This window comes from Mustela erminea, chromosome 16, assembly GCF_009829155.1.
Source record: "Mustela erminea isolate mMusErm1 chromosome 16, mMusErm1.Pri, whole genome shotgun sequence".
Classification (NCBI taxonomy): domain Eukaryota; kingdom Metazoa; phylum Chordata; class Mammalia; order Carnivora; family Mustelidae; genus Mustela; species Mustela erminea.
In genome coordinates, this window is record NC_045629.1 from 8,155,762 (window position 1) to 8,172,755 (window position 16,994).

At 36.4% G+C, this 16,994-nt stretch overlaps 1 protein-coding gene across 4 annotated transcripts in view; it reads left to right on the top strand.

Annotated features, from left to right (window-relative positions):
• Positions 1 to 16,994, top strand: part of RP1 (RP1 axonemal microtubule associated) — a 357,923-nt gene that overhangs the window by 48,526 nt on the left and 292,403 nt on the right. The window contains exon 4 of one of the 4 annotated variants that reach the window (XM_032316305.1): positions 62 to 6,397. The exons of 1 other annotated variant lie outside the window; for it this stretch is intronic. In XM_032316305.1, the coding sequence (XP_032172196.1) occupies positions 62 to 5,709 (5,648 nt within the window). In that variant the 3' untranslated portion in view covers positions 5,710 to 6,397. Of the gene's footprint in view, positions 1 to 61; positions 6,398 to 16,994 lie in introns of those variants that run through there. 2 more of the 4 variants (XM_032316306.1, XM_032316307.1) reach the window with 2 other exon arrangements.

The window sequence follows — 16,994 nt, forward strand, 5'->3', positions numbered from 1 at the left end:
ATAACTTCTCTATCTTCTACATTTTGATGTGGGGCATCTTTTACTCTCAAAATCTTGAAAGTGAAGACACATGTGCCTTCAAGCCCAAAGTCCCAGATTTATTCTGTTTCTTCTGACAAAATGCATAATAATGATTGCTACTCAGACCAGTCTTTTGCTTCTGAAAATTACTTGGCCTTAGAAAAAAATGATTCTCAGAATTTGTTGATCTATCCTTCTGAAGATGATATTGAGAAATCGATTATTTTTAATCAAGATGGTACCATGACAGTTGAGATGAAAGTTCGATTTAAGATAAAACAGGAGGAAACCATAAAATGGACCACTGTCAGTAGAGCTAGTCTTTCTCATAACAATGAAAAGAGTGAGGTAGGTGGTTTTCCAGGAAGAACAGATGATCGGTTTTCTGGTTTAAAAATTGCAGCATGCTCATTGTCTGCAGATGTCTCATCTCTGGAGAAAGACAATAATCAAGAGGGCAGTTTGGCAGAGGACATAAATACTCAAATGACAGACCAAGAGACTGAAACTTGCCCTTCTGCTAGTTGGCAGAATGCTGCTATGGACACAAACACCATCCAGGAGACCAAGGATCAAGCAAAGTATCATTTTTATAGACCCCCTACACCTGGACCAAGGAGAGTGAGACAAAAGAAATCTGTGAGAGGGAGTGTGACCTTAGTATCTGAAACTGAAGTTCAAGAGGAAGTGATCTATAGTGAAGAGAAGGAGGATGGGGAAAACAAATCGGAGTATCATATGTTCACACATTCTTGCAGTAAAATGTCATCAGTATCTAACAAACCAGTGCTTGTTCAGATCGATAACATTGAACAGATGGAGTCATCTTTAGAAAGAAAAAAGGAAAGCAAGCTGCTCAAGTCAGGTGCAATATGTGCTGGTATTGTAGAAATAACAAGTCAGAAGATGTTAGAGATGTCTCATAATAATGGCTTACCGCAGACTTTATCAGAAAACTCAATTGTGGAGGAAGGTATAGTTGATAGTGTAACATCAGACAACAAAACTAGTATCAAAAAATTAAGACCTTGTGGTAACACCAGTGACAGATGCAGTCCTGCTTTAGCAGATAGGACTCATTCTTTAAGTAACAACTGTGGAGCTGACAGAACTATTTCTGAGACCCCAGCTTCAGTAGGGCCTTCCACTGCCACCATAAGAATTGACAGAGTGATTAATGAGTTTGCTCAGTGTGGTGTAACAAAATTTCCAGCAAATGAAAAGCAGAGTTCATCATCTGTTGCCAGCAAAAAGAAGATGAAATCTCAGCAACAGACGATAAATTCCAGTTATCAGGATGGGAAGATTGCAACCAAAAGAATTCTTAGTAGGAGTGAACAAATTAACACAAGAGGTAGAATTGCACAGGGAATCATACTGAGGGATTCAGACAGTTCCCTTAAAGAGGGAATACTGTGTGAGGAAGACCGCCACGTAAGTGATATGGTAATTGAATCAAATTATTGTTGTTCTAAAAGTAATCTCAATCCCATGAATTCCAAGAATTTCCATGTAAATAAATTAAATACTCTTCAGAATCCTAGGAAGTTTCAAGGACTTTTAGCTAAAAGGAAGTCCAGACCAGTAAGTTTAGGAGGATCTACAAAAAGAGAAATTGGTCAAGACAATAAAGTATTTCCCAATAATGAGCTTTGGTGTTGCAAAAATAATTTTGAAGATCAAAATTTATTTTATCTGTTTAACTTCCTTGAGCAAAAACCCAGTGCTGTTTGTGGACCACAGGCTCAAGCAGAAATAGCATCTTGGTATTTGAGAGGAATGACCAAGAAAAGTTTAATTTCAAAAGTTAATAATTCACACATAACTTTAAAAACTCAGAAAAAGCAAAAAGGGGGTAAGTTGAAATCAGGTACTGCTGTAAGTAAACATGTTACAACCAGGGCAAATTCCTTAGCTTCTTTAAGAAAAGCTGTTTTGCCTGAGGATATTAGCCATCATTCAGTTCAAAATTATATACAGAGATGGTTGCAGAGCATAAATCCACATTCATCTTTGCAACCTAGAAAATCAGCTCCAACATACAAAAAGGAAAGGAATGTGGTAAGTTGTAACAACAATGGTTTTGTAAGAACTAATTCACACACAAGTTCTGGAAAAGGAAATAATTTTGTTAGGGAAAGAAATAAACACATAACTAAAAGTGCCAGTTTGACAGAAAATCTAGGCAAAAGGATAGGTAAATCTTTTGACAAAGATAATAGTGACAACCTTTCCAAAGATCTGGGTGAGAATGAGGATGAATCTCTGAATGATGCTTGCTTGTTTCCCTTGCATGAAAATTGTGCTTTGTCACAGTCAGCTATCAGTGATCATAATACTAAAATCCAGGTATGTGCTGAAAAATTAGGACCAGAGGTAAGCCTTATTTATGAAGAAATAAACCTAGCTACAAAAAAGTGCAGCGTAGAAGCTGCTATTCAAGTAGATCTTATGGAAGAAGACACTCCAAAAGACCTTTTGCCAGTCTTGCTGCTTCGCCAATTGCAAGCTTTAGTTCCTAGTATTCATAAGACTCAGAATGGAATTATTCAAATGCCAGGTTCACTTGAAGATGTTCCTTTCCCTTCCCCAATATATAAGTCATATACTAATGTCCTTCTAGCTTGGCTTCTGGTGCTGACCTTAAAGGGAAGTATAACTAACTTCTGCCAAGGTGATGCTCACAAGACTAGCAACAGAGCTTCAGAAATACGTGGATTATTGGAGATTCTAAAGCATACTGCCATCACAGAGGAAGCTGATGATTTGAAGGCTGCTGTTGCCAATTTAGTGGAATCAACCACAAATCACTTTGGACTCACTGAGGGAGAACATGATATAGTTTCAGGAGGACTTTCTGCAAATTGTTCCACATTCAACATTCAGAGAGTTCCTAAGTGTATTGAAAATGAAAAAACACAGAAAATCTCCTTTTTACATGGAGGCCTCTCTGGCAGTGAGGGCTGTGGCCCTGAAGTCTGTGTTTCAGAGTTGACTTGTTCTTCATGTAAGATGTGCACTGTGAATAAGACCTATCCTCCAAAAGAGACTTGTAACCTCAGTGACAATTTTTGCCCTAGTGATGGCTCTACCACTGATCAGACCTCCATGAATAAAGCTTATTTTCTAGGAGAGGTCTGTTCACTTACTGATGCTCTGTCTTCCCATAAAGCTTGTACTCATGATGAAAACCATAGTTATGAGACAACTTGCCCAGTTGATGAGACCTATATTCCCAACAAAGCCTGCAATACCAGTAACTTTTTAAATTCCAAAGAAAACACATGTGCTGATAATTTGGAATTGACTGAAGAATTAGAAAGGATTGATGAAGTTCATAAAGATATAAATATTTTGGCAGACCCTGGGTGCAAGCATGGCTTTAATATATTGATGTCACATCAAAATACCAACAGTTTAAATCACTGTGGCTTTCCCATAAATGAAACTGAACCAGAATTTGATAAGGAACATAGTTCCGAGGCTGAATTTAAAATTTTTTCATTAAAGAAATTTCAGGGTAAAAATGCATCTACATCTTCTGATAAGGAAGACTCAAAGACTTCTGAAGAACCAGGCTCAATAACCAGTAGCATGACATCAAGTGAAAGAAACATTTCAGAACTGGAATCATTTGAAGAATTAGAAAACCAGGACACTAATCTCTTTCATACAAAGGTAAATGCAGGAGAGCCAGCCACTGAAGAATTGATCCAAAAAGAGTTAGAGGCTAGTAAAAATTCAGAATTGATAGAAGTCTCCAGTGGGAATATTACAGAAGAAGAAAAAAGAAATGATGTAATTTGCGAGGCAATCAGTAGGAGGTCAGCAACACCACCATGTTTAGTGTTTTGCTATGATTCTAAGCAAAATGTTGAAAGGGAGCTCAATGAAGGAGAAAGTAAAATGAGAGTAAAAATGATGGTGAAACATATGGAAATTGGAAGTTATTCAGAGTCCTCTCTTGATTTTAAAAACTGTTTCACAAGACCAGTGACTTCTGATGGGTCAGAATTTAGACTAGACAGTGAGAGTGAGCAGCCATATAAAACATCCAGTGATGGCCCCAGTGGTGGTTGTGAGGAGATTGCTGAAGAAAAAAAACACAATAAAGGATTTGTTAAAAGGACAGTAGAAAAGCTTTATGGGAAAGGAGAAGTTATTAAACCATCTTTTTTTTCTGGGTCTGTGTACAGATCTCAGGTTTGTCCTTATAACTCTATGGAATTTCAGTGTGCTAGGAAAGATGGTCTTTATGATTCTGAAGGTCAGTCATTTGGGTCTTCTGAACAGGTCTCTAGTAGTTCATCTATGTTACAGAAATTTCCAGAAGAAGATCAAGATAAATGTGATGTGAGGGCCAGTTATCTCGGGGGAGACATAGGACATGGTACAAAACAAAATAATCATAAAAGAATTGTTAGAGATATAGAGGAAGGGGTAGTGATTGATAAAGGAAAATGGCTCCTGAAAGAAAATCACTTGTTAAGATTATCATCTCCTGAAAATTCTGGCTTATATGGCAATGAAGATACCACATCAGTGGATACTCTACTTAATAACGGCAATGAGGTACCATATTCACATTTTGGAAATTTGGCTCCAGGCCCAAACATGGCTGAGCTATCCTCTTCAGAACTGGAAGAACTGACTCAACCCCTTGAACTAAAATGCAGTTATTTTAACATGCCTCATTGTAGTGACTCCGAGCCTTTTGGTGAGGATTTGCTAGATGTTCAAAATAAAACTTCTGCCAAGGAGATAATGCCAGATCATCATGCAGAAGAGAAGGCTAGTCATAAGTCAGGAAGAGTATGCACATCAGTCACTCAGGTTTTTACGTCTGCTGGTAACAAAGTCCATCCTGTCTCTGATGATACTATTAAAAACCAGCCATTGCCTATTAATAATGTAATTCGTGGTGCACTTCAGGAAGGTGACTCTCTGGATAAGCTCTATGCTATTTGTGGCCAGCATTGCCCTATACTAACTGTTATCGTCAAACCTATAAATGAGGAAGACCGAGGATTTGTATATTGCAAAGATTCTGATTTTGAAAATTTCTTGGGTCTCCATTTATGGATGAAAATACACCCAAATTTACTGCAGTCAGATAAGACCATGTTCAGAGATGAGAACAAAAAAGTAAGGGGTAGAAAAACATTTATTGATAATGCCAGTGATGATACAGTTGATCAGCTTTATTTTAATAATACATTTGACTTGATAGATAAAAGAAAATTAAGAAAATTAAGAGGAATTAACTCCATGAGCTTAAAGGAAGAAAACAATTTAAAGAAATTTCAATCATATTTAAAGAAGAAGTTTTGTGTGAATTTCTTGCACATATCATTGTTGGTTGTGGATGATGTGAATTCAAATACACAGGGTGGCACCAATAAGACAAATGAAATCTTTGAAGTAGTTGATGAGAATAACAACTTACTAAATTACAGATTTCAGAATTCATTAACAAATCTCAACCAAGTAGTAAGAGAAAACAACAACTATCATTTCTCTTTTGAAATGCAGGATCAAACCTGCCTATTTTACCAAGTTGAGACATCCTTAAATATTAGCAATAGCAATGTATTAGAAATATTTTATATATTTGAGGATGAAAACCTTTTTTTTTGGGAAGAAGAAAGCCAATTTGATCTTGAAAACAGTGATGAACAAGATTTATAATATTGATATCAGTAAACCTTTTTAAATCAATGTGTTTTTTCCTCATAATGAGGTGAAACGCATGGGATGGATATAGACTAACTTCTAAAAATTTCACACTTTAAAATGAGCTTCTTCTAGAAAGTTTGTATGTGGATAATTTGATTTGACTTTCATTATTCTGCTGATCTTCATTTTTCCAAAAACTAAAGACTCAGTTTTTATTCTCTTACTTTTGAAATTTCTGTATTTTTTTCCCGAACATATGTAATTTTCCTAGAATTGTGATTTTTTTTTTTTTTTAGGACATCATAAAAGCCCTAAGGACAGGAATTCTATCTTTTTCTCTCTCTTTTTATGTTGTTTACTTTAACACAAAATGTGTACTGATGAATAAATGGAATAGACATAGTCTCAAAGTGTATATCATTTATTAATTTTAACTCTGGTTTAATAAAGATATGAAGCTAAGATCTCCACAACAATCTCTTAAGTTTCTTGTTCCAAATGTTTTGACTCTAGTTTCCTCAGAACATCTATCCAATAAACTCAGTAAGCATTTCCAAGGGACAAGATCCATTTTCCGTCATGATTTAAAAAAAAAATGCTTTACTACTATGCTCCCTCTCTAGTACTTTGCCTAGAAATCGTACTCTTTAAACAGCAATAAAATGTCAAGAAATCCAAATAGGTCAGGAAAAAAAAAAAAGGAAAAACTTAAGGCATGCTCTGTGAAGAGCATGGAATCATTTAACTTGGGAACGAAAATTTAAAATTTGAAGTTCTCAAAATTGAAGAATTGTTGTGAAGAGGAACTTGACATATTTTTTTATGTTCAAATTCTATCGTGGCTGGCGTGACAAATCGACCAGGAACATGAGGGTAAGAGGATGAAGAAAAGAAGTTAAGAGACAAAGAGATGGGGGCAGGAGGAGCACTGAGGAGGATGTCCAACAGTGCTAGGTTTATTCAAAGCATTATGGCCATATATATAGTGATAGGAAAAGCAATACACCTGTGTCTAGTTAAACAATAAGAATTTTCACATTTAACTATAAGCAGACCTCGTGATGCCAAATGGCTGATGCCAATACAATTGTTCTGTATTTGATACAGCAAACCTGAAAGTAATTTATGAGCAGTACTGGGGCAGCAAGGACCAGCAACGAACTTTTGACTCCAACCGAATTGTTCTCATTTGTTTAGCAAGCATGTGGGAAGTCACTTAGGTGAGGGCACAACACATAGCACAGACCCTTTCTCAGTGCTCCTCAACTTTTCTGTCCTAAACCTTTTGTTAGGTTATTCGGACTTTAAAGGAGGCACAAGTCAGGGCCTGGTTTGGTCCTCCTCTCAAGCCTTATTGCGGCCTCCCACAAACTTCATTGAAAAAATTTAATTAGTTATAAAGAAATACATATTACCTAGAAAGATAAATAAATTTTATTAGACTGTAAATTGCCTTTTTTGAATACTTGTGGTATTTTGCCTGGGATTTATCCAGGGAACATTTTAAGATTCCTTCTACTTCATGACTATCTTACAGACTATATTGATGGTATAGAAACACATAAAACATTGAAATCTATATCTCTTGTCTGGAAAGAACTTAAAGTAGAACAGTTAATGTTTTTTTGGAGCCATATATGGAGGTACTAAAACAACTTAAATATGGTATTAACTAAAGGTAACTAATCACGTAAAAAAACACCTTTGGCTACAGTTTAGCATGAGTCATAAATTCATAAATTATGAGTTGCTATTTATTTCACCAGATGAAGACTTACCTCTATGTAGAGTATGCTTTTTCTACATTAAGTGATATGCTTTTCTCATCGAAAAATAGTTTGCCATGTTATGTAAACGTCTATAATGACCAGTGAGAGTTTTGTTGAAATAAAGGGCTAAAATTATGAAGAAATAAGAGGAAAGGGGGAATTAATTTTGTGCCTACTTTATAATAGGTCTGTGGTAGTCTTACAGATCTAGTAAATGTAATCCTTCCTCATAAAGGTACTGTGCATTTGGCTTTCCTATTCTCCCTTTTTAAAGGAAGGGAGGTAAAGTACTTTCATCAGTGGTGCATAGTACCACAGTCAGAATTTGAAATCAGACCTTTGTGCTTGAAACTCAGTGTTATTTTTATTACACCTTATTCTTTTTGTGTGAGGAAAAAGTGATAAAATATTTAAAAACCTGGGCACCTGCATGACAAGGTCAGTTAAGTGTCTGACTCTTGATTTCAACTCAGGTGATGACCTCAGGATTGTGAGATTAAATTAATTAAATGATTAAATAAATTAAATAAAATGAAATTCTCTCCTTCTCTCTCTGTCCTTCATCTGTTTCTATCTCTCCCTCTAAAATTTTCTATTTATGTTTGTACTTATATTTATATTCTATATATTTTAAAAAATTCAAAAAATTAGTGCTCTCCACAGAGAAGAGAGAGAAGGAAATTAATTTGAAAAGAGAATGATATTTAGATATATCAAGGAGGTTGGGGAAATCACAACAGCCAGGAGCTTATAGGAAAGTGTGGCATGTAGCATATAGTTTTTTTTAGCAATTATAATATATATGTTACATTAATACAATAACATTGCTAGGTGGCCCAGATGATATTGGGAAAAAGAAATTGAGAGTGACATGTGAATTATTAATTCATGACTGTGTAATGTACTTATTTAAGATGAATGGGTTCATATGGATTGGATTCTGAGATTTGGATTCACATCTTATATCATCTTTCTATTCCAATGCTAGCATATTACTTGGGACATGGTTAGCACCTAGTAAATATGTGTTGAATGGTTACCCTTTATTATCTTCAAATACATATGGGGAGTTATGCAAAGATGCTGACCGATATAACTAAGTTTTTAGTATTTTATGAAGCAATATTTCAGTCATTTAAAAGTTCTTTGAAAGATTTTTTCACTTATTTTTATTTTTCCAAGATTCATTGTTTATGCACCACAGCTCATGCTCCATGCAATACGTGCCCTCCTTAATACCCACCACCAGGCTCACCTAACCTCCCACCCCCCTCTTTCCAAGACCCTTAGTTTGTTTCTCAGAGTCCACAGTCTCTCATGCTTCATCTCCCTCTCTGATTTCCAACAATTCACTTTCCCTTTCCTTCTCCTAATGTCCTCCATGTTATTCCTTATGCTCCACAAGTAAGTGAAACCATATAATAATTGACTCTATTTGCTTGACTTACTTGATTACTCAACATAATCTCCTCCAGTCCCATCCATGTTGATACAAAAGTTGGCTATTCATCCTTTCTTATGGAGGCATAATATTCCAATGTATATATCGACCATATTTTCTTTATCCATTTGTCTTTTGAAGGGCATCTTGGCTCTTTCCATGTTTAAAGATTGTGGCCATTGCTGCTATGAACATTGGGGTGCATATGGCCCTTCTTTTCACTACATCTATATATTTGGGGTAAATACCCAATAGAGCAATTGTAGGGTGATAGGGTAGCTCTATTTTTAGTTTCTTAAGGAATTTCCACATTGTTTTCCAAAATGGCTGCACCAACTTGCATTCCCACCAACAGTGTAAGAGGGTTCCCCTTTCTCCACATCCTCTCCAACACTTGTTGTTTACTGTCTTGTTAATTGGCATTCTAACTGGTATAAGGTGGTATCTCAATGTAGTTTTATTTTTATTTATTTGTTTTTATTTATTTATTGTATTAACATATAATATATTATTTGGCCCAGGGATACAGGTATCTGAATCATCAGGCTTACACATTTCACAGCACTCATCATAGCACATACCCTCCCCAATATCCATAACCCAGCCACCAAATCCCTACCCCACCACTCCCCAGCAACCCTCAGTTTGTTCCCTGACATTAAAAGTCTCATGGTTTTTCACCCATCCTGATCCCAACTTGTTTATTTTTTCCTTACCTCTCCCTGAAAACCCCCACTCTGCCTCTCAAATCAGAGAGATTATATTATAATTGTCTTTCTTTGATTGTCTTATTTCGCTTAGCATAATATCCTCTAGTTCCATCTATGTCATTGAAAATGGCAAGATTTCATTTCCTTCGTTGGCTGCATAGTATTCCATTGTATGTATATGCCACTTCTTTATGCATTCATCTGTTGATGGACATCTAGGTTCTTTATGTAGTTTGGCTATTGTGGACATTGCTGCTAAAAACATTTGGGTGCATGTTCCCCTGTGAATCATTACATTTTTATCTTTAGTGTGAATACCAAGTAGTGTGATTGCTGGGTCATAGGGTAGCTCTATTTTCAACTTTTTGAGGAACCTCCATACTGTTTTCTAGAGTGGCTGCACCAGCTTGCATTCTCACCAACAGTGTAGGAGGGTTCTCCTTTCTCCGCATCCTCCCCAGCATCTGTCACTTCCTGACTTGTTAATTTTAGCCATTCTGACTGGCGTGAGATGGCATCTCAATGTGGTTTTGATGTGTATTTCCCTGAAGCCAAGTGATGTGGAACAGTTTTTCATGTGTCTGTTGGCCATCTGCATATCCTCTTTGCAGAAGTATCTGTTCATGTCTTCTGCCCCTTTCTTGATTGGAGTATTTGTTCTTTGGGTGTTGAGTTTGATAAGTTCTATATAGATTTTGGATACTAGCACTTTATCTGCTATGTCATCTGTGAATCTCTTCTCCCATTCTGCCAGTTGTCTTTTGGTTTTGTTGACTGTTTCCTTTGCTGTGCAAAAGCTTTTGATCTTGATGAAGTAACAATAGTTCATTTTGCCCTTGCGTCTCTTGCCTTTGGCGATGTTTCTAGGAAGAAGTTGCTGTGGCTGAGGTCAAAGAAGTGACTGCCTATGTTCTCCTCATGGATCTTAATGGATTACCATCTCACATTGAGGTCATTCATTCATTTTGAGTCTATTTTTGTGTATAGTATAAGGAAATGGTCCAGTTTCATTCTTCTGCATGTGGCTGTCCAATTTTCCCAACATCATTTGTTGAAGAGACTGTCCTTTTTCCATTGGACATTCTTTCCTGCTTTGTCAAGATTAGCTGACCACAAAGTTGAGGGTCTATTTCTGGGCTCTCTAATCTGTTCCATTGATTTGTATGTCAGTTTTTGTGCCAGTAACATACTGTCTTGATGATTACAGCTTTTAATAGAGCTTGAGATCTGGAATTGTGATGCCACCAACTTTGGCTTTCTTTTTAAACATTCTTCTGGCTACTCAGGATCTTTTCTGGTTCCATATAAATTTTAGGGTTATTTGTTCTGTTTCTTTGAAAAAAAGTGATGGTATTTTGATAAGGATTGTGTTAAATGTGTAGATTGCTTTAGGTATCATAGACATTTTCACAATATTTGTTCTTCCAGTCCATGATCATGGAATGTATTTCCATTTCTTTGTGTCTTCCTCAATTTCTTTCATGAGTACTTTATAGTTTTCTGAGTACAGATTCTTTGCCTCTTTGGTTAGTTTTATTCCTAGGTATCTTATGGTTTTGGGTGCAATGATAAATGGGATCAACTCCTTAATTTCTCCTTCTTCTGTCTTGTTAGTGTATAGAAATGCAACTGATTTCTGTGCATTGATTTTATATCCTGACACTTTACTGAATTCCTATATGAGTTCAAACAGTTTTGGAGTGGAGTCTTTTGGGTTTTTCACATCAAATATCATACCATCTGCAAAGAGCGAGAGTTTGACTTTTTTGCCTATTCGGTTACCTTTTATTTCTTTTTTTTTTTTTGTCTGATTGCTGAGGCTAGGACTTCTAGTACTATGTTGAATAGCAGTGGTGATAGTGGACAGTGCTGCCATGTTCCTGACCTTAGGGGAAAGCTCTCAGGTTTTCCCCATTGAGAAAGATACTTGCTGTGGGTTTTTCATAAACAGCTTTGATGATACTGAGGTATGTACCCTCTATCCCTACATTTTGAAGAGTTTTGATCAAGAAAGGATGCTGTACTTTGTCAAATGTTTTTCCAGCACCTATTGAGAGTATCATGTCGTTCTCGTCCTTTCTTTTATTAATGTATTGTATCACATTGATTGATATGCAAAAGTTGAACACACCTTGCAGCCCAGGAATAAATCCCACTTAATCGTGGTGAATAATTCTCTTAATGTACTGTTGGTTCTTATTGGCTAGTATTTTGATGATAATTTTTGCATCTGTATTCATCAAGAATATTGGTCTGTAATTCTCCTTTTTGATGGGGTCTTTGGTTTTGGGATCAAGGTAATTCTGGTCTCATAGGTGAATTTGGAAGTTTTCCTTCCATTTCTATTTTTTGGAACAGTTTCAGGAGAATAGGTTTTAATTCTTCTTTAAATGTTTGGTAGAATTCCCTAGGAGGTCATCTGGCCCTGGGCTCTTATTTGTTGGGAGATTTTTGATGTCTGCTTCAATTTCCATACTGGTTATGGGTCTATTCAGGTTTTCTATTTCTTCCTGGTTCAGTTTTGGTAGTTTATATGTCTCTATAAATGCATCCATTTCTTCCAGATTGTCAAATTTGCTGGCATATAGTTGTTCATAATATGTTTTTATAATTGTTTGTATTTTTTTGGTGCTGGTTGTGATATTTCCTCTTTCATTCATGATTTTATTTATTTGGGTCCTTTCTCTTTTCTTTTTGATAAGTCTGGCCAGGGGTTTATCAATCTTATTAATTCTTTCAAAGAACCAGCTCCTAGTTTCATTGATTTGTTCTACTGTTCTTTTGGTTTCTACTTCATTGATACCTGCTCTGATCTTTATTATTTCTCTTCTCCTGCTGGGTTTAGAATTTTTCCTGTTCTTTCTCCAACTCCTTTAGGAGAAGGGTTATGTTGTATACTTGTGACCATTCCTGTTTCTTGAGAAAGGCTTGTATTGCTATATACTTTTCTCTCAGGACTGCCTTTGCTGTGTCCCAAAGATTTTGAACAGTTGTGTTGTGTTTTCATTTTCATTTGTTTCCATGAATTTTTAAATTCTTCTTTAATTTCCTAGAAGTCCCATGCATTCTTTAATAGAATGCTCTTTAACCTCCATGTATTTGAGTTCTTTCCAACTTTCCTCTTGTAATTGAGTTCTAGTTTCAGATCATTTGTATGGTCTGAAAATATGCAGGGAATGATCCTAATCTCTTGGTATGGGTTATTTGTAATCCAGGATGTGATCTATTCTGGGGAATGTTCCATATGCACTAGAAAAGAATGTGTATTCTGTTGCTTTGGGATGGAATGTCCTGAATATATCTGTGATGTCCATCTGGTCCAGTGTGTCATTTAAAGCCTTTATTTCCTTGTTGATCTTTTCTTGCATGATCTGTCCATTTCAGTGAGGGGGGGGGTTAAAGTCCTCTACTATTGTATTTGTTGATGGATTCTTTGATTTTTTTATTAATTGGTTTATATAATTGGCTGCTCCTATGATAGGGATGTAGTTGTTTAAAATTGTTAGATCTTCTTGTTGGACAACCGTTTAAGTATGATATAGTGTCTTTTCTCATTTCTTATTATAGTCTTGGCTTAAAATCTAACCCCAGATTTCTTTTGATTTCCATTAGCATGTCAAATTGTTTTCAGCACCTCACTTTAAATCTGGAGGTGTCTTTGAGTCTAAAATTAGTTTCTTGTAGATAGTATATCAATGGATGTTGTTTTTGTTCATTCTGATACCCTATATCTTTTGATTGGAGCATTTAGCCCTTTTACATTCAGGGTAACTACTGAAAGATATGAATTTAGTGCCATTGTATTGCCTGTAAGGTGATTGTTACTGTATATTGTCTCTTTTCTTTTTTGGTCTGTTACTTTTAGGTTCTCTCTTTGCTTAGAAGGCCCCTTTTAATATTCCCTGTGGGGCTAGTTTGGTGTTTGCAAATTCTTTTAATTTTTGTTTGTCCTGGAAGCTTTTTATCTCTCTTTCTATTTTAAACAATACCTAGCTGGATATAGTATTCTTGGCTGCATATTTTTCTCGTTTAGTGCTCTGAATGTATCATAACAGTCCTTTCTGGCCTGCCATGTCTCTGTGGATAAGTGTGCTGCCAATCTAATATTTCTACCATTGTATGTTACAGACCTCTCCTCCTGAGCTGCTTTTAGAATTTTCTCTTTCTCACTAAGACTTTGAAGTTTTACTATTAGATGATGGGGGGTGGATCTATTTTTATTGATTTCAAGTATGATTCTCTGTGCCTCCTGGATTTTGATGCTTATTTACTTTGCCATATTAGGGAAATTCTCTACTATAATTTGTTCTAATGTACCTTCTGCCCCCCTCTCTTTCTGTCTTGTCTTCTTCTGGGATCCCAATTATTCTAATATTGTTTGATCTTATGATATCACTTATCTCTCAGATTCTTCCCTCATGGTCCAGTAGTTGTCTTTCTTTTGCTCAGCTTCTTTATTCTCCATCATTTGGTCTTCTATATCACTAATGCTCTCTTATGCCTCATTTATCCTAGCAGTAAGAACCTCCATTTTTTATTGCACCTCTTTAATAGCTTTTTTGATTTCAACCTGTTAGATTTTAGTTCATTTCCCCAGAAAGTGATTTTATTTCTCCAGAAATGGATTCTCTCATATCTTCCATGCTTTATTCAAGCCCAGCTAGCACCTTGATAATCATCATTCTGAATTCTAGTTTTGGCATATTAATAATGTCTATATTGATTAGGTTCCTAGGTGTCAGTACTGCCTCTTGTTCTTTTTTTTGATGGTGAGTTTTTCTACCTTGTCATCTTATCCAGATAAGCATAGATGAAGGAGAGAACAAAATACTAAAAGGCTGGCAAAGACCCCAGAACAATATACACTAACCAAATCAGAAGAGACCCCAAACCAGGGGGAGTAAAATGAAGGAAAAAAAATATAAAAAAATACAAAAATTATATATACATATATATTCAATTGGTGAATAGAGCAGTGCCACCACTTGATTTTGGGTGTATTCTGGTCTCTTAGAAGAAAATACCTCTCAAATTTTAAAGAAAAAAAAATATATATATACAAAAATACAGGTATGAATGAAGAAGGGATGGAATATGACTATAAAAATGAAAATTAAAAAAGATTCTAAAAAAGCAATTTATAAGATAAGTTGGTTGTAAAAATAATAAAATTAAAAAAAATTAAAAAAAGAGAAGAGAATGTGATCAGGCTGGAGACTTGAACAAAGCCATACATTAGATTTAGGGCATATTTTGATCTATTAGAAGAAATTATATCCCTAAATTTTAAAGGAAAAAACTGTATATGTATACCAAAAATAAGGTTAAATACAATAAAGGAATAAAATATAACAGTGAAAACTTTTAAAAAGTTAAAAAAAGGTATTGATAAAATAGTTAAAAACCATTAAAAGAGGAAAGAGGAAAAGTTAAAACAAAAGTAGAATTAAAAAATTTAACTTTGAAAGACTAAATGGGAGAAAAGCCATGAATTCTGTGTATTGCTTTCCCCTAGCTTTGGAGTTCTGCAGTTCTCACAGATCAGTAAACTTGGTCATGGCTCGATGTTCTTGCTGTCTTTTGGGGGAGGGGCCTGTTACAGTGATTCTCAAATGTCTTTGCCAGAGGCAGAATTGCACTGCCCTCGCCTGGGGCCAGGCTAAGTAAACTGCTTGGGTTTGCTCTCGGGAGCTTTTGTTCCTTAAACCCTTTCCATAGAGCTTTAGAGGACAGGAGCGAAAATGGCAGCCTCCCAATCTCTGGCTGGAAGGAGCGAAGAGCTCAGGGCCCCACAGAGCAGTGCACCCTCAGAGAAAAGCATTCAATCCTCCCATATCTCTGTCTCTGGCTGCACTTTGAGCTCACCCAGCCTGTGACTGTTTCTATCTCTCATGCATGGCTCTGTTTGGATTCTTGAAACCCAGGACATTCCTGACACACACTCCTGTGCCACACCTCCCAGAGGAGGAAGGAGGGGGTCTCTCTGGATCTGCCACTTGTGGGGTCTCTGCTTGAAGAGCAGTGACCTGACTGTGCCTCGGATCACTGTTTAAGGTAAGCCTGAGGTGAGAGTGCACCCCTTGGCTCTGTCTCTATAGCTGGCTTCCCTGCTCTGATACCTGGAAGCTCTCCACTTATGCACCCCTTAGTCCTTCTGTGACCCCACAGGTCCTGAGACCACATTGTCCTCACAAGGGTTCCACCTCTGCTTAGCCTCTGGAGCGACATCCCTCAGTGGAGCAGACTATCAAAAGTTCTGATTTTGTGCTCCACTGCTCTCTCACTTGCCAGGACTGGCCCCTCCCCATGTGATCTATCTTCCAATTGTTTTGTATTCATTCCTCTGCACATCCTACCTTCTGGAAAGTGGTCAATTTTCTGTTCCTAGAAGTACTGCTCTTCTTCTCTTCTATCTCCTGTTGAGTTTGTAGGTGTTCAGAATGGTTTGATAACTATCTAGCTGAAGTCCTGGGACCTAATGATATCTCAGTCTCCTACTCCTCTGCCATCTTGCTCTCAATGTCGTTTTGACTTGAATCTCCCTGATGGCTAATGATGATGAACATTTATTCATGGGTCTGTTAGCCATTGTATGTCTTCTTTGGAGAAATGTCTGTTCATGTCTTCTGCCCATTTTTTGACATGATTGTCTGTTTTTTTGGGTGTTGAGTTTGAGGAATTCTTTATAGAGCTTGGATATCAGCCTTTTGTAGTGTCATTTGCAAATATCTTCTCCCATTCTGTGGGTTGCCTCTTTGTTGTGTTGCTATTTCCTTTGCTGTGCAGAAAATTTTGATTTTAATAAAGTCCTAAAAGTTCATTTTCACTTTTGTTTCCTTTGCCTCTGGAGACATATCTTGAAAGAAGTTGCTGTGGCTGATGTTGAAGAGGTTACTGTCTATGTTCTCTAGGGTTTTGATAAATTTCTGCCTCACATTGAGGTCTTTTATCCATTTTGAGTTTATCTTTGTGTATGGTGTAAGAGAATGGTCAAGTTTTATTCTTCTATACATAGCTGTTCAATTTTTACAGCACCATTTATTGAAGAGACTGTCTTTTTCCCACTGGATATTTTTTCCTGCTTTGTTGAAGATTATTTGACCATAGAATTGAGGATTCATATCTGGACTCTCTACTCTGTTCCACTGGTCTATGTGTCTGTTTTTGTGCCTGTACTCTGCTGTCTTGGTGATCACAACTTTGTAGTAAAACATGAAATCAGGCAGCATGATGCCTCCAGCTTTGTTTTTATTTTTCAAAATTTCCTTAGCAATTTAAGGTCTTTTCTGGTTCCATACAAATACAAATTTTCGGATTGATTGTTCCAGCACTTTGTAAAATGCCAGTGGAATTTTGACTGGGATGTGTAGATTGCTC